This window comes from Numenius arquata, chromosome 4 (assembly GCF_964106895.1).
Source record: "Numenius arquata chromosome 4, bNumArq3.hap1.1, whole genome shotgun sequence".
NCBI classification, from domain to species: Eukaryota; Metazoa; Chordata; class Aves; order Charadriiformes; family Scolopacidae; genus Numenius; species Numenius arquata.
The window spans coordinates 38,025,286-38,043,633 of record NC_133579.1 but is presented as its reverse complement, the minus strand read 5'-3'; the positions used below and the strand labels follow the sequence as shown (position 1 = coordinate 38,043,633).

Below are 18,348 nucleotides of genomic sequence, written 5' to 3'. Positions count from 1 at the left end.
TTGGCCGCCGGGGGGGGACCACCCAGAACCGATTTAAAGGGCCCCGGCACCATTCGGGACCAGGGAGGCGGGCGTGAGACGTGAAACGAAAGCATGTCGTATTTGTTTTATTTAATTTATTTATTTATTATGTTAAGAACACTTTTTTTTTTTTTTTTCCCCCCTGTAGAGGAGTTACTGAGGGCCTAACATGTCCTTAGGCTTCACCCACTGATCAAACTGGTCTGACGTCAGGATCCCCAGCTTTATGGCAGCTTCTTTTAGCGTCGTCCCCTCCTTGTGTGCCGTTTTGGCAATCTTGGCTGCTTTGTCGTAGCCTGCAACAAAGCAGAACGAGCAAGCTAGTCATCTGCAGGCAGAGGTGAGGAACCTTCCGAGCTGCACCTGTGATCACTTCTCCCAAATTCCTTTTTTTTTTTTTTGATTCTCATCAGAATTACTTTTATTTATAATGCACTGGTGTGGCCTCTGCAAGGAGGACGCATCTTTTTCACCAGTAATACTAGTTAATATACATTAAATTTTGGCCTGAGCCATGACTTGGTTTTCTAAACGTTATGACAATACAAATAACGTGTGCAAAGTATTTCAGTATAATGTTTTGGGACGCTCCTGAGCTTTAAACTTACCGATATGGGGGTTAAGTGCGGTTACCAACATCAGGGATTCACTCATCAGTTTGTTGATCCTGTCTGTATTGGCTTGGATTCCAACCACACAGTTGTCAGTGAAAGAAACACAAACATCTCCAAGGAGTCTTGCAGAGTTTAAAACGTTTTTAATCTAACAAAAAAGAAAGAAGTACCGTTACCTTCAGACATTAATGGCTGCATGGCCCAACACATTTGTTTGTAACCAGTGTGTCCGTCCCCCTCCAATATCCACCTTTTTAATAGGCTTTTTGTAGGAAAGGAGCACAGTGAGCAGTGCACCCTCCTGCCTTTGCAGGGTAAGTGCAGCCACTCATGTTTAAAGGAATTTGTGAGAAGCACCCAATAGCAGAAGAATTCTTGCATTAAGAAGAGCACTGTATGCAGCATCATCTTGTTGTAACCGTTCAAAAATAACTGAGTAAAAATCACAAGAAGGCATGCGATTCATTGCCATCTCCCCCCCTCGGGTACCAATCAAGAGAAGACATCTAAAAATATAAAGTACAATAACGTCTGGCATTAGTCCTCTACTTTAACATTCTATAACATGCCACACTTTTTTTGGAGAGGTGTCTGTTTCTATCAAAATTTTTCTTTTGCTGGGTACATCGCCTGGCTGTTCAATAGGACTTTTTGTCAAAAACGGGTGCTGTATCCTTAAAAGAAGTTTGTTCAGATGGAGGGGAAAAAATAGTACCTAAACAGACACAGTAAGGAAGAGACAAATATGGATTTTATTATAAGATTTCTTACTAGCATCATAAAAAAACAGTATCAGTCAGTATAGGCTGCGTAGAAAAATAACATGACGTTACTTCCTTTGTGCCTCTTATTTCTAACAAGATGACAAAACCTCAAAAACTTTCTTTTTATTTCTATTGAATATTAGGATCTTTTTCATAAGTCACCTTCATTCTTTTTAAACTATCATCCTCATTCCAACATCTATACTATTCCTTCAACACCTCATATACAGTATGTATCTTGGTGTATTCTGCTCACACTGCAGAAGGCAGACATTATTTTAAATACTGAAGTCTAGGACTAAAAATTTACAGTTTTACACAACTCACCAAAAGCATGTAATCCTTTAGTATTCAGCAGTAACAGAAATAAGTAACAGACAGTTGCTAAAGAAAAAAAATAATCCTCATTTTCAGCTAAAATACCAAATTCTCTTCAGCTTTGGACAAAATTTTGTCTCTGTGTTCCTCTCTCCCTGCTTCCTTAGACTGACAATAAGCATATATTTTTAACATAAAAGCTTATCTGCATAAGATCATTTCATGTAAAAAAAACCTGCCAGTTCCCTGTCAAAATAACAAGGACTTACCATAGAAAAGAATAAAATTTGTTCTCACATTATTATCAGCCTCTCTGGTGCTTGTATTGGCCAAATACTCACTGAGGTTTTTTACCCTGAGTTATCTGATTGTACAAACGATGGTTTTAAAAGTCCTAGGTATTTAAAACTTCATGAACTTACCATCATGGGCTTAAATACATTCAGTTCAAAGTGTCCATTGCTACCTCCTACAGTAACAGCAACGTGGTTTCCCATAACTTGGGCTGCCACCATGGTTACAGCTTCACACTGGGTAGGGTTTACTTTTCCTGGTTGTGGAAGGGAGAGAACAAGGTTACCAAAATAAAAAAAAATAAAAATGTAAAAAATTAGTAGTTCCCTTATTTAACAAATCCCATTCAACAGATTTTGTAGGAGGTAACATGTCTTACTCATCTGTATCTGTACACCACAGAAAAGAAATAATTTTCATAAATCATATTAAATTCACTGTATTATTCCAGTAATTCAGCTGGGATCTTTAAAGTGGCTATTGCTGCTTCTGCAATCTACCAAGGCTTTAAGAGCTGGATAAAAAGTGCACGAGCTAAGCAGCTGTTAATTACCACAGTTCTTAATAGTCAAGAGATTATAACCTGTCTTTATTCATATCAGTAGGCATTTCTGGGAAATCATTACCAGATCTCAGTCAATTTAAGAAAAGTATTACTAATTTGTTAGAATTACTTTGCAATAAAATTAATACACTCTGTTTAACAGGAGAAAAAACCCAACCAAACAAATTAGTGGCCTCCTAACAAGAAAGTTTTATGGTTGCTTTCATTTCTAAAAGTAATGCTAGCAATAAAACTCATTATCTGCTTTTTTTGAAAGCCAGATATGCTCACGACCTGTTTCTTTTATAATTTATCATGCAGGAAGAATATACTTAGAATAGTTTTGGATGTACAATACTCACATACACATATTTTTTTTAGGAGAGAGGCAAGGAACCGTTACTAATATTATTCCTTCCTTTCTTACCCTCCCAGACACTGAAATCATTGCAGAAGAGAATATGTGAGTACATAATGCTATCCATGGCAGGAAGTAAAGACAGAAGTCAATTTACATCGTGATATTGCTACAATTCATAGATGAGATCATTCAAAGCTTTTTTCAGAAAAGTCTTTACACAAAAATTTGTAGAGATCTTGCAATTCTAGAAGAAGGTCAATAGAGGGCCAATGGAATCCTGGGCTGCGTAGGGAAGAGTGTGGCCAGTAGGTGGAAGGAGGTCATTCTCCTGCTCTACTCCACACTGGTGAGGCCACAACTGGAATACTGTGTCCAGTTCTGGGCTCCCCAGTTCAAGAGAGACAGGGAACTACTGGAGAGAGTCCAGCATAGGGCAACGAAGATGATTGAGAGATTGGAGTATCTCCCTTATGAGGAAAGGCTGAGAGAGCTGGGACTCTTTAGCCTGGAGAAGAGAAGGCTGAGGGGAGACCTTATTAATGCTTACAAGTATCTAAAGGGTGGGTTGAAGGAGGAGGGAGCCAGACTCTTCTCAGTGGTAGGACGAAGGGTGACGGGCACAAGCTGGAACATAGGAAGTTCCATTTAAATATGAGGAAGAACTTCGTTACGGTGAGAGTGACAGAGCACTGGAACAGGCTGCCCAGGGAGGTTGTGGAGTCCCCTTCTCTGGAGATTTTCAAGACCAGTCTGGATGAAGTCCTGAGTAATGTGCTCTAGGCAATCCTGTTTTAGCAGGGGAGTTGGACTTGATGATCTCTACAGGTCCCTTCCAACTCTGACAATTCCACGATTCCGTGAAGGTTTTGAGAAGTATGCTTGTATTGATAAAGTCATATTATATGTTTATAGATACTACTTTCCACCAAATACTTCCCAACAAACAGCTGTGCAAGCAAGTATTTTTATCAACACAAATTTTGGTAAAATAATGCAGAAGATAAAAGCAGACAGAAGTGTTGAATCATGGACTTACTCACATTTGTTTGGCAAATATGTGTTAACAGTTAGTGGTCCAAAACAAAAAAAAAAAACCCAGGCGATTTTTCTCTGTGTGTTTTCTCTGTACCTGGCATTATGCTGCTTCCTGGTTCATTTTCAGGCAGGATGAGTTCTCCTAGTCCAGAACGTGGTCCAGAACCCAGGAAACGAATATCATTAGCTATTTTCATCAGACTACATGCCACTGTGTTCATAGCTCCACTGAGTTCAACTAGAGCATCATGAGCCGCAAGAGCTTCAAACTTATTTGGAGCAGTGACAAAAGGCAAACCTACAGAGGGGTCAGGAAATAATAAACCAGTGAGGCCCTTCCATGCCGGATAACTAAACACATAATCAGCTTTACAAATAATAATTAAAAAAAAATTAATAACACTAAGATTATCTCTTCTCTAGACCTTTCCTCACAAATGTATTTCTTAAACAGACTAAATTCAATACAAAAGACACAATAAAAGTCACTGAAATACAGAAGAACATGCAATTTTCCCATCTACCCACAACCAAGGTCCAAATTTCAAGCTTTCATACTGTTGTTGCCTACTAAGCATTGCTTTGCACCACAGCACTGGTGTGTCAAGAATCTCTTACAAGTTAACCCAAATGTATTTCTTCCATTAAATCAAGTTAGATTCTTTAGATTGTCAGTTGCTGGGATGCTTTCTCCCATTTACGAAAATAGAGTTTTGCAGCACAGTGCAGACATTCAGATAAATAAAAAGTAATCACAATGGAATTAGCTACTTAAAGAAAAAAAGATGCATCCAAGTATCAGCAATGGGAGGGAACAGCAAACCAGACAGAACATGTGAAAGCTGATTCAGACTCAGGAGGATGCCTGAAACTGCTGCCAACAGTAAGAACACAGCAGCAATGGAAGCCACAGCTGTGTTTACGTTAATTAAATGCCTGAAAGTTAAGGCTAGGTTCCATAACGAAAAACATTTCTTCAAGGCTTTGCTCTGGAAGAACAGTCTCAGCAGAATTTTATTAGCGGTAATGGACATCAATAAGGACTGCGAGCTGGACTTCAGCCCCACAAAACTGCTGCTCTGAGCTTACATTACCAGTTCAAACAAGAGCAGCACAACCCACGTAATTTCTAGTGTTCTGTAGTTACTGCCAAACACCAAATCCCACCCAATCTGTATGGGCTTCTGAGTTGCACAGCTGCCTTCTCATTTGCAGAGACCATTCCAAACTTTGCCTTTTGCCCTTGCCATTAAACTTCTGTAAGAACATGTGGAACTTCAGTAGTCTGCCTTCTTTATTTCAAACTCGTACAGCTGTGGTACAGCTAATAAGCTTTAAGACGTGAGAGTTCCCTACACCAACTGCTTCTTCAAGCACCAAAACAAGGCCTGTACCACTTCTCAGCAGCTGTTCTTATGACAAGTTACTTCTTCCCTCTCAGGGTACAAGAAAGTCTTGACCCTCTACAAGACAGCACATAATAGATCCATTAAAACAAAAACACTGTTGATAAGCAGTTTCAGATTTTGCAGCAAATTTAAATGCAGATGTATGCATTCATTTTGAGGGCATTTTAATAACTGATACTGTGACACAAAAGATCTGGTTTGCAGATCAAAAAACTCGATGGCTCTGTAAATTAAGTTTTAAGATCTAAAAAGCCTCAAAAAAAAAATCAGACAGCTGAATTTTACTCTTTCACATGAAAAAAAAGTAGTGGCTTTGGGAGGGTTTCTTCCCCTTCTTTTGTGCCAAGTCACTGTAGATTAAGAGAGCCAGAAGAGCAAAGACCAAGACAGAAGCAGTATAGCTGGGCTAATAATAGAAGCCTGAAATTGTATCCCTTTCCATAAAGCCTTGCTCAGAAAAACATGGTAATTTCAGTCACTTTCAATGCACTGAGTACAATTATAAAAATACCTTGCATGAAAAATCCCAAATAAAAGGCGTATAACATATAGCATTAACAGAAGGTTCCAGGTTAAAATATAAATACAATTTGAGTTTATGAGAAGTATGGAAACTGAAAGATTTTGTTTGAATTCGACTGTAGGTTACATATACTGCTTTACTGGTAACTCCGAAATATCATTCCTCACCCGTCAGTTCGGCCACTTTAGCAGCAACTTTCTCAGCAAAGCCAATTCTTGTGTTTAATCCTGTACCGACTGCAGTCCCGCCAGCTGCCAGCTGATACACTCTTGGCATGGTAGATTCAATCCTAGCCACGCCATATTTAATTTGTTGCACATAGCCACTAAATTCCTTTGAAAGAAAGGAGGACAAAATTAAGGAACAAAGACAACAACTAAGAATAAGCATCTAGAATTACTTATATTTTTAACATGATTGGACTAATTTGTTTAAAAGCCTGAAGGCACTGAACTTTACCCAAATGCTAAATCTTCACATCTCTTCATTAAGAGGGAAAGTTTACATATGCTCTCACACTACAAACAATTACACATAAAAACAATTTACATATAAAAATGGATACACAATACATCTTTCTCTTGCCTTTTATCTCAGTTGTGTACTTAGCAGGATCTGAAACCAAGGTAAATCAGCTCTCAGATTAAACTAATGTTCTCAAGGTACAATTAGAGAAATGAATCTTGGGCTTTGTTCACTTAATTTTCACTGAATTTTTCACAGAATTTTTAGAGTTGGAAGGGACCATAAAGATCATCTAGTCCAACTCCCAATTTTAGTTAGTAAAAGCCCCACCTGTGCATTCTTGGAAAAAATCCACAAATTTTACAATTTTATCAATTCAGTTTAAGTTAAATCATTAACAAATTAATGTTATACAAGCCATTCTTGACAATATGATAACAAAGATTTGCTATCATATACATATATATAAACATACAGAAAAGATTTTCATTCAAAATACTTAGTAGTTTTGTGTGTTTGCAAAACCTTATTTATATAAGCTTACAGATTACAGGCTAATTACCTTCTTCCTTCCAATGCCACTGTAACAGAAATATCACGTTGTATTATTTGGTAATGGAATGTCTTTTAAAAATTATTTATATCTGAATATTGTTAGAAGTAAAACACACATGGAAAAAAATTAAGGAAATTTATCATGCGGTTATTAGAGTACTGCATCCAGCAAACTCCAATAAAGATAAGAATACTCTGACTGAGATTCAGACAGTTTCCTATAATTTCTCTTAAGCTAACAACTTAATTTAGGCATCCTCAAGTTTGTCTCAGTTTCCTTCAACGTATTCACAAGAATTTTCCAAACAAATGCATAATTTTTTGTTTTTACCTGTCCAAGTGTAAGTGGAACAGCATCTTGTGTATGAGTGCGCCCTATTTTTATGATTTCGGAAAACTCTTTGGATTTCGCTTCAAGTGCATTCTGTAACTTCTTTAGTCCAGGTAACAACACCTCATTAACCTCCTGGGCAGCAGCAATATGCATTGCCGTTGGGAAAGTGTCATTTGAACTCTGTGAAGCAAGTTCAAGAAATTTATTAACAAGCTTTTCTCACCATTGTTGCTTTAAGATGTACATGTATGGCTTTATTATCTTTACTTTATAAACAAGAAGAAACTAAACTAAGAGTAAGCAACTTGGGAAAGTTCCACAAGTCGATCCGCAGGAATAATCAAATCTTCCAAATTCCAGTCCAGTACCTTATTGATAAAATCAACTTTTTATAACTATACTCACAAAAAGTTAACTTGGGTAGATTGTTTACAACAACATTGGCATAAAAAAAAAAGAATTATTATTATAGTAGTTATGAGAGATGAGTAACAAATTAATGGATTATTTTAAAGGAATTGTAGGTGACTTTAAAAAAACCTATGTGTTGCTTTGATGTTAAATCTGTAGTTTCCAGGACACTGAATAAGCACAAAAGATCAGGAAGGGACACAACCAAGTCAGTGGCTTAAAATTCAGCTAATATGAAGGAAATATTAAGAGTGAAGTATAATAAAAAGGTCTAACACGATCCTTGGGGAAAAATTATCCATTATAGGACTTTAGCCATTCTTTCTACATGCTTTATGTAATGCATTACGGAGATAACAGTTGTAAGTATCCGACCTTTAGAAACTGGATCTATATTTAACTTCTTTAAGACTGTGTAAGTAGCAGTAGTTGTCACCAGGCCACCCCTGCCCACTACATCATGTGTGAATTCATCTGTCATTAACGAGTTCAAAATTTTTAATCTAAAAAGCTCATACTGTTACTGACCAACATTTTAAAGCTCACTTAAATGGAAAAACCTGGACAATTGTTGCCACAGCTGTACATAAAATTAATCTTTTTTTTTTTTTTTAAATCAAAACAGTGGCTGTAAGAGAATTCACGATTAAAAAAAATACTTTTGACATTAAAAGAAGTATAATACAAGTATAACAACCTGGCTTTTGTTAACATGATCATTTGGATGTACTGGTTTTTTGCTCCCCAGCTGGCCCCCCATTATCTCAATGGCTCTATTGCTGATGACTTCATTGACATTCATATTGGTTTGAGTTCCAGACCCAGTCTGCCACACCACCAATGGAAAGTGATCATTTAGTTTTCCTTCAGCTACCTATAATGGAAAAAGAGAGAGAAAAGTTGTTCTACTAGAACAAAAAAAATTAGAAAGCATAAACCTGAGAATTTTATAACTTTAACTCAAATAATGTTTGAGTAAGATTTGTAAATCTACATTTAACAATTGTGAATTTAAACCAGAATAATTAAGAGAGTGTTAAATATATTAAATTATATTAATTATTAAACATATTAGTATACCCAGATATTAAAAGGGAAAAAAAAACTTTTGCTACACTTTTTGAAGGTGCTGAATTTTGAAATACAGAGAAATATATAATTTGATTTCATGTTCTACAGTTATAGAAAGAAAAGATTTTTAGAAGGTCTTTTAGGTTATATCTTCTGTTTCCAAAACTATGCAGATGATTTTGTAAGTCCAAAAACATCCTCCCCCCTCTTCCCAAATTTTAAAGCAATTTGGATTCTAATCTTCCTGGGCAGGATCAGAGGTAGTACGTGCTGGTTCTCCCTTCCACAGTTATTTGCTCAGCTTAGTAAGATCTCCCAGGGAAGGAAAGTATCTTAAGTAGTTTCTCAATCAGAGCACATAAGGTGCTTCAGGTTACTCATTCAGTGTTGTGTCTCTCCTTGGGTCATGATCATCCTTTGGGTGTCAGAAACATCAGTTTTCAGACAGCGGTTCTCTGTTACTAACTCCACATCACAATGGGTGCATTGCTTCCTCCTAGGAAATCAAGCTCAACAGCTGCACAGTTTCACCATGAACACTGAGCAGAACTATACAACAATTTGAACTAGAGGCATTCAGAAGTCCATTCCTTATGGGAAACAGTCCCCCAGAGGATGTGGTTTTGCCAAAGGCCACCTGTCATGCACATGCAGTACATGATGTATGTATAATTGGACTGAAAGTTCTCCAGAAATAAATTTCATACAAGGAAGTTCCAGACCTTGTACACCTGCAGACATTAGATTTTGCATCAACAAAACGAGCTGACAGATGGTTGCTGGTAGCAAACACCTTCCTGTAAGGCATGCTTTCCCTAATACTGCACTGGACCTACATGGCTTTAAATTTAAATTGAAAAGTGCCTAAAAAGGACTTGTGACTGTCTTTACTGTACCTCAAGTGAATATGTTACACATATAAATAAAAGAATCACAAGGACTTAAAAACATTCATATGTATTGACTTGCTGATTACCTGTGGGAACAAGGTCCTGATTAGCCAAAAACAGATATACCAATTTACATCTGTAAGCAGGCTACGACAACTACCATCTCAATTCAAAACAGAACAACAGATACGAATACTCTCCTGTTTGATCTAGATTTTTTGGAGCCTGCTGAATCTTATATGCATTTAGAGATTTTTCTAAACGTGTGTTTGTGATACTGTCAAAATTTGCGCTCATACCTGCTAGCCTCAGAAAAGTTGAGAATGCAAAGTAAAGATCTGCTGTCACAACTCTGAAGACTACATAACTATACCCAGATTATCAGGATACATCAGTCCTCCTGGAATCATGCTCTTCAGGAAAGGATCTTACGTATTTCCCATCTTATACAGCGGCAAAGTTCCCACCCCCAAGACTAACTTGGTTCCTTGCCATATCTCTTTCTTTTTCAGTTATACTAGAAAATTGTTTTGGAGGTAAGGGAAAGGATAGCTCTGCAGGGGTGTTTTAAAAACACAACAAAAAAGCCCCAAAAACCTTTCAGAACCCATGAATCTAAACTAAATAGCATTTAGCCACCAAAACTTCTTATTCATCTTTAACTAAGAGAACTCTAGAAAGAAGAGACTGAACATGGTGTGGAGTTCTCCAGAGGCCTTGGGACGTACGCTGTTACAGTTGGTAGAAAGAGGATAAGGCCTTCTGCAAATACTGAAATATTCTGAAGTCAGTCAGAACAAGAAAGCTCTGTAAAACCATGTTTCTAGATGTATCTGTTGATTTACACAAAGCAACACACCTGGTACTACCATACCTCAAATAATGGTAACTCACAACTGTGCACTTGGGTGGCGTTTATCCTGAGAAAGAGGAGATGCCTTTGTGTGTCACATCATGTCCTCTTTAGCTATAGAAGTGATACTTCAAAAGCACAGATATACTAGTAAGATTAAGTCTGAAGAGGAAATAGACTAGTTCAGATTGCAGATGGTCTTCGCATTACCAAGATGCAATTTTGGAGACTTCCAAAATGAAAAAGCTTTGTTTGGCATGTCAGACTACATGTTAGCGGAATGAATAAAGATTCCATTCCCCTCCTAGGTATACTGTTCATCTGGTAAGAGTCAACACTATTCAAGAAATAAGTAGTCTTAATAGAGAGGAAAAATTACATCGTTTTTACAATTTAATATAAAAATGTATTTGAACATTCTATAATTTCTATAAATGTAAGAAGTAAAATAGTAAAAGATTATATTAAGTAAATGATTTCTCAATCTGAAAAACAAAATTTACTAACAATAAATGCTGCCTTCTAAGAATTTGCGAAATTCAAGAGGTCTTCCCTCAGCCTCCAAACTTCCTCTGAAAAGCTTAACAAAAATACAGTGACAGTTCTAGTATTTTGAAGAGTTTGTTCCTACCTCATTTGCCGCCTTTACGATAGCACTGGCAATCTTTGGGTCGAGACCGTAATCTTGATTTACTTCAGCAGCTGCTCTCTTCAATATGCCAAAAGCCCTTATAACTTGAACCTGAGACACAAAACTAAGTTTAAATTCATAATTTTTTTCCTCCAAAGGACATTTTAGGAACCTATAGTGCAGGTCTAGTTCTAAACCAAACTCCCTCTGAACATAAATCCAGCAGTAGTCCATCAACCAAACCAAAGAGCAATCAGGTCACATCACCTGTGCTCCCATTGACAGTAACATTTATCCAAGCAGTCCAGAAAGCAGAACACAGTTCCTCCTCTCTTTGTTAGTCCAGGTATGCTTTGTGTATTAGAACAGATTACATGCATTAAAATGAACAGAAAAGGAGAACTGGTTCTGTTTCTGAAACAGCCTTTTTGAGGGCAAACTGAGACATGTTTCAGTACATGGAAAGCCAGTGCATGACAAAGTGCGTGCACACTAATGCTCTATGCACAGCTACACGTGAAAAAGTAACTTCATATCAACTCATGCTACGCTAAACATCTTCAATAACAAGCTACATAATGCTACAGCAAACAAACTATTCCATTCAGTCTTTTGTCTTCAGAAAAATGATAGTTTTTTATTCATCCTGGTTATTAAAAAAAAAAAATCAGCAACACAGTAAAATAATTACTCAAAAGCAACATTCAATTTATTTAAATGAAACAAAAAATACTTCTAATACAGAACAGTATCTTGCCATGGAATTTCTAACTTTAATTAAAATTCGAAGTTGCTTATATTCCGAGCAAAAGTCTGAGAAGAAAGTATTCACTCACACATCCAAAATATACTTAAAAAGAAGAAATGAACGCAGCTTTAAATTACTTACCGGCATTCTTTCTGAAACACCTCCAATCTTGAAGTTCATTGTAGATCTTACGGTCTGGGCACCATAGTACTTGTCACTTGGGACCTTCAGTTCACCAAAGGTATCATATTCTATCCTAAAAGCCTCTTGAGTGGACTATGGAAAAATAAAAAAAAGTCTTTCAAACACTGGTAAATGACACAAACTTTTGAAAGCAGATACAGTTAAGAAAAAATGTGCAAGGGGGAAAAAAGAAAAAAAATATGCAGCTAGTCATAGGTATTTTTCTAATTATATTTTCAAAGGTAACACATTTTTGCAGTTTCAGCACCTGCTTTACTAAAAGTCACAACTACTAACATTGTGTAGCCTAGCAGACCCACTGGTGACATGCAGCACTGCAAGCCTTAAGACCTCAGCTACCCACTGTACAAAACACATCATCCTGACAAAAGACGCAGTTCCTTCTTTTTGAAAAATTAGTAACTTACCTTAAAATTTACAGGATTGGTGTTTTGTTAAAAGCACAGTGAAGAACTAGTACGCTAAGAATTCAGGTGGCATCTGCCCAGGCAACAGACACGTAACACAATCCCTGTTTGAAATCCACACTGCGCACAGGACAGAAGAAAAATACTGGAACGGAGCAACTGATTAATTCAGTACCAAGTTACTGACAATTAATTATCTTCTTAAGCCAATAAGTTGCCCTAGCTATGCAACACTAAGAAACTGCATCTAGATATATTTTGTGCACTATTTATGTAAGGTAGTATTTCTGTATCACATATATACTTAGCATGCATTATTATCTAACACAGCCAGAGGTAAATTAATTTTAGCTGACATACACCAACTAAAAAGTAATTTTTCACTTTTTGTGAAACAACCCATTCATCTGTGATGATGTGATCACACCCTCATGCAGCTCTTCAAAGACTATGGGACTGGACAGGAAACAAGAGCAGTTTATTCTTCCTCTCCCCATGCCTTGGTCAGCAAAGTTCCAATTTTCTTCACAGAAAGGTGTTCATCCTTCCCCAGACAAGAAGGTTACCTTCTTGCAGAGTCTTCAGGAAGGGGAAGAAGTCCTTTTTAATTCTTAATCATAGATGGAGTACAACAATCCCAGCTCCAAACACAGGCTATATACAATGCTGGTCTTTGACCTAGCTCTCAGGGATGAGTCCTTGGGATAGATCTATCAGAGCATCAAGTCAGTGTTGCAGCGCAGTGAAACAAGAAAAGCAAATGTTAGAAACTATTAAGAAAAGCAGAGGATCCAGGAAGAAACATCGCTGTGCCACCATGGTTCATCTAGACTGAAGTCTTTGTGTAGATTTGTTTTTTTCATCCCAAAAAGTGTATTACTGGAAACGGTTCAAAGAAAGGCAATAAGGCTGATGAAAGGTAGGAAACAGCTTTCTTAAGACAACGGAGTTTTTAATTCAGAAAAGAGACAACTTGGGGTTTGAAGGAAAACTGAGGTCAATAAAACCATCAGTAGAATGGCAACAGGCATTAGCTGCTCACTGTCTATTGCAGTACAAGAAACAGGAGCCTTAACGTTAGACTAGTAAGAGTCAGGTTCAAAGCAAGGAAAAGGAAGCAGCTCTTCACAGAAGCAGCAGACTGACGGAACTCTGCCAGCTGATGCTACGGATGCAAAAAGTCCACACAAGTTCAAGGAAAGCGAGCTAAGCGCTCAGAAGAAAGATCTGAACTGGGTTATTACACAAACCACAGACTCAGGAAATCCTCTGATGTGAAAATGTAGAGTCTGGGTCAGAATAACAGGGAAGCATCATATATGTTTGCACAGTTCTTACTCTTCCCTAGGTGTCCATTTCTGAAGTCAGACTGCTCCTCTCTTTTCTTGGTCCCTTTCACTTGCTCCTTGCTTGGTGGGTCTGTCTTCTGAAGCAGGAGCACAGCTGGGTAGAACACCTTCTCCAGCAACACTGACTTTCTGCAGCAGCCTCTCCAGGTCCGCATCACTGTGGATGGCAAGCTGCAGACGGCAGTGGCGTTGGGGCGTGTTTCAGCCTCTTCACTGTCCTAAGCAGCATTCCCAGCCAGATGGAGACGCTCTGCCATCAGGTACTCCAGCAGCCGTGTACCAGAGACACCAGTCCCGCTCACTTAGGGCACTCTTGCAGAGTAGGTCATGCATGTGACCTAGAAGAAACTGCAGCGCAGCCCACAAACAGCAAGGGTTAGCTCTAGCTGTCCTGTTTCCCACACCTTGTCTTTTGGCTGATGCTGGGGCCTCACTGACCCCAGAAGAATGCGAAGCTTAGTGTGGGCCAGTATGGCATTCCTATGTTCTTTAATCCTCTTTATCCTATTTTAATCACTTAGCATTCATTTACATGCTAACAAGAAACGGAACATAGTCAGCACTTATTTAGTATCTTACTACCAAAAATCTTTAATGGGGATACTTGTGGGCATTACTGTACGTGTGCACATACTAATATTCCAACAGTAGATATCATTGACGCATGGTCTCTGAAATCCCTGCTTTTGCTATCTGGACACTTTGTGTAAGCAAAGTCAAGCTTTTCCTAGAGCTGGATAAGCAGAACCAATTCAGCTCCAAGTCCAGCTCTTGACCCTGTCAGTGGTTCAATCACCAGAAGTATCCATGCTCAAACAATATAAAAAAGTTACACTACCTGTAACCTTTTAGACAAAAAAGCTAGCAGTTGCACAATTGATTCCTCAAACTTACATAATTCCAATGTCAACAATGGTGAAACAAAGATAAATAGCATCAGTACCTCCTCGTACAAGTGCCTTTTAACAAATAAATCCTCCTATTAAAAAAAATTACTTCTCTAGCCAATTCCACATTACGCACATTCACAAAACTCCAATGGCATTAACAGGGTAAACTGCTTTACGCTGAATATCACTGTTGATTAACAGAGTAAAAAGTAATATTAGGAAAAAAAGCAGCATGATTTTTTTATATACATATTAAAGTAACTAAACTAATTTCATCACTACCTTCAAACTAGCGTAGCAACCTGCAGAATGCACTGTCTGAATTTTAAGGTAAAAAAACATGCTTCTCCCAATCCTTAGATGGAATTAATCCTCTTGAGTGCCTTTATGTCCCAGTTCCCGTATCTAAAGTGGTTTCTGTAGTCACTCCTTGTCCTAGGGAACCTGCTGTAAAATGGTGCAACGGTAGCTCACTTGCGTCAACCCTCTGCTCCCACACCAGTGGGCCACAGGAGAAGCCAAAAGGAGACCTAGCAACTCTGCCACAAGCCAAGGCAAACTCCTGTGCTCAATTACCTTCTGTCATAGCTATAGCAAGTCTCAGCTCAGAACTATTATTCCTTACCTTTGCAAAACAAATCTTTTTTTTTTTTTTTTAAGAGGCCTGACAAGGTGTGCTCTACCCCTTCCAAATCCCAAGAACCCATAGTCCAAAGCTGACACAGTTAGGCAAACATAACTGTACCTTTGCCTCGTTGCAGGGAACTGATCAGCTGGAACTGATTGCACCATAACACATTGGAGATACTCAAATGGCAGAACTGCTGCAATAATGTTTCCTGTGGAAAATTACGTCTTAAGTATGCAGCAACTTTTAGACATAAGTATTTCAATTCAAAAAATCACTATTTTTAGCGTGTCAAAACCAGTCTTTAAAGACCAGCAGAAAATGAAAATTGTGCTCAACTACTCTCCTTTAGCAGATTAATGTTTCCATTTTTAAGTGTCATGTCTCCTTTATAATATCAAGTCACAAATTCTGAAATTTACTTACTCTTTATAAACCAAAACCAAATATTTTACAACATACAGCCAAAGAAGGAAAGAACATTATAACTACAATTCCATTTAAAACATCTTGTGCAATTTAGCTCTAAGTTAAGGCAACACACTAGTCATACTGTAGAACAACACGCACATTTGGTTGTGTCTACATGAGGTGTTCCAAAACACAACTCCTGCTGCTGAAAAATCTCTGCAAAGATCAAAAAGTAGTGGCTGGGAGGGGGGAGGGAGGGTGGGGTGTTGTTTTGTTTTGTTTTTAATTTAAATATCTGTTGCTACATTTTTGGTGGTCCTCTTGGAAATAGAAACATACAAAGTTTTCCTATAAGAATTCAAGGGCGGCTTGAGTCCCAAATCCGCTGAGGGACATTTTGCTGTAACTTCTGCTGTCATTTAAACCCAAGCAATTAATAATGTCTGTTTACAGGACAGGTCATATTTCTGACCAGCAAAGAACAAAACAGATATATTTCATGTACGACTGCAGCCTTTCATAAATACTGGGTCTTCAGCAAGTAAACGAAGACCATGAGCTATAGTGATGTTTTCTTTGATGATGCCAAACAGCAAAATAAGAAAGGGAACCACCTGGCAGGCCAATGGTTTGAGTTACGAAGTCTGCTCTGACACAGGTTGTCTTATATATGTACATTTCATTTACCATGCAGTGTATTCACTCATTTGGAAGCTTGTTTATCAATGCTATTTCCTATACCATAATCTATATCACAGACTGGGAACTAATGTTCTAGTTATATTTATCAACTATTTTAGTAAACGAAGTAATAAAACCAAATCCTAAACATCCCACTTTCTGCTGGAATTCTTCCAACACGCTCAAGTTATCTGGTTGTTTTAAGGAGTGAACTCACAGAGATACAGCAGAGACTAAGATTTCCATGCCATGCCCTAGCTGCTAATACCAAGATTCAGAGTTCCTTACTTGAACAGCGTTTTCATTTCTACCTTGAGCTACGTGCAATAAAGAAGCCCCATTCACTTTTCAGCCTGACAGTCAACTGACTACACCTGAACAATCTGCTGCCTGTTAGAGGTCACAGGCAGTTCTCAGCTGAAAGCTCCCTAATTTTCAGGCAGCCCCAAAGACTTTCCAGATACCCCCATTTCTGTGAGGGTACAGCTTTTTCTTATGCATACCTGTACTGTTTCAGCAACACAGGACTAATTTCTTCTTCAGTAATTTTTCTTTGCAGTAAGGTCTCTTCTAATGGTAGGGAAAATGCATTTTCAGAAGACTCTAGTGTCTGAATTTGTGAAAATATTTACTTTATAGCCAGCTATGGTATGTGGGTTTCAAGGTCTCAGTGTTTTCGAGCCTTGTCAGGTGAGGCGGAGCAAGACCCAGGCACTTGACCCAAGCTGGCCAACAGGATTATTTTATACCATGAATGTCAATTCAGTATAAATTTGCTGAGGAGTTTCTCTCTTCTATGATGGCTGTGATCCTGAGAAGTCCTTGCCCCAGTGCCGGACCTCTGAGCCCTTCCTCCCGAAGCCATAGCGCACGCCATGTCCAACATTTGCTGTCCGCTGCTGGAGTGCACAGCTTCCTGCCGACAGAACCGGCTGAGCGTAAACCATGTAGATTTTATATTGGTATTGGGATCAATATGGTTCTTCAGTATTATTAACGTTAATTATTTAGTCTTATTCTATTAAATCTGTTTACATTTCAACTATCAGATTTCCTTGTTTTTCCCCATTTCCCTTCCCGGGTGGGGAGGGGTCACCGGGTGAGAGAATTAATTGTCTAAAGGGCAACAAATTGCCGCGGGTTCCTCAAACCACCACAGCTCTAAGACAGGCCCTGACGTTTCTGCGGAGGAAGCCGCCACAGCAGCTCCTGCACTCGCACCTCTCCCGGCCACCTGGCTGAAGCCACCCCCCCTCCTCCGCTCCCGGCCATGCTCAGACCGCTACCGACGTACAGCTCACCCCCGGGGCAGCGCACCCGGCCAAACCGGGGCCGGAACCCCGGCTGCGCCCGGGCGGGGAGCAGGCCCCGAAGCCTCCCCGGCGGAAGAGAGAAACGGCGGCGCGAGCCCTGCCGGGGATGCCCGCGACGTCTTCCCGGTGCCGCTGTCGCCTCCCCGGCACGCACCGGATTGAAGCGCCCGCCCAGCCCCTGCCTCAGGCAGCGGCGCGCGCTCTCCCGCTCCCCGGCCGGTCGCGACAGGGGGGCGCAGTGGGAGGAGCCAGGGCGGCCGTGGCAGTTAGAGGTCACCCCCGTCCCCCCCGCCGGGGTTGCTCACCATGGCGGCGCGCAGCGGCGGACCCCAGCGGGCGGCGGCGCAGGAAGGCGGCGGGCGGGCGAAGAGGCCGGCGGAGCTGCCCAGGCGGCGGCAGGCGCGGAGTGAATGGTGCATGGTGAGGGCGGCGGGGGATCACCAGCGGGAGGGGTGGGGAGGGAGAACGGGACCGCCCCGGACGGGCGTCAGGGTAGTAGGGGCGTCCATCACGGCGGTGGCCCCGCCGCGCCAATCGGTAGCCGAGCCCCGGCCGGGGGGAGGCAGCGACGGGAGAACCGCCTCAGCGCCCCGCCGGCGCCTGCGCGAGCGCCCGCCCCCGCCC

At 39.8% G+C, this 18,348-nt stretch overlaps 1 protein-coding gene across 1 annotated transcript; it reads right to left on the bottom strand.

Moving 5' to 3' along the window:
* Window positions 1-82: 82 nt before the first annotated feature.
* FH (fumarate hydratase) lies at window positions 83-18,316 on the bottom strand. Its single transcript, XM_074146347.1, has 10 exons — window positions 18,030-18,316; window positions 11,983-12,117; window positions 11,094-11,204; window positions 8,346-8,522; window positions 7,235-7,417; window positions 6,051-6,216; window positions 4,046-4,249; window positions 2,140-2,267; window positions 630-783; window positions 83-317 (listed from the first exon to the last, which is right to left on the bottom strand). Exons 1-10 carry the CDS (start codon window positions 18,141-18,143, stop codon window positions 175-177), a joined length of 1,515 nt encoding a protein of 504 aa, XP_074002448.1. The 5' UTR covers window positions 18,144-18,316; the 3' UTR covers window positions 83-174.
* Between the last annotated feature and the right edge of the window lie 32 nt (window positions 18,317-18,348).

Excerpts from the sequence above, each read along its gene's own strand:
- FH (XM_074146347.1), bottom strand. The coding sequence starts at position 18,143 with ATGCACCATTCACTCCGCGCCTGCCGCCGCCTGGGCAGCTCCGCCGGC. Across the intron at positions 8,523-11,093 it reads TCGTAAAGGCGGCAAATGAG|GTAGCTGAAGGAAAACTAAA; the intron begins GTAGGAACAAAC and ends TTTCCATTATAG. Across the intron at positions 318-629 it reads CGCACTTAACCCCCATATCG|GCTACGACAAAGCAGCCAAG; the intron begins GTAAGTTTAAAG and ends GCTTTGTTGCAG.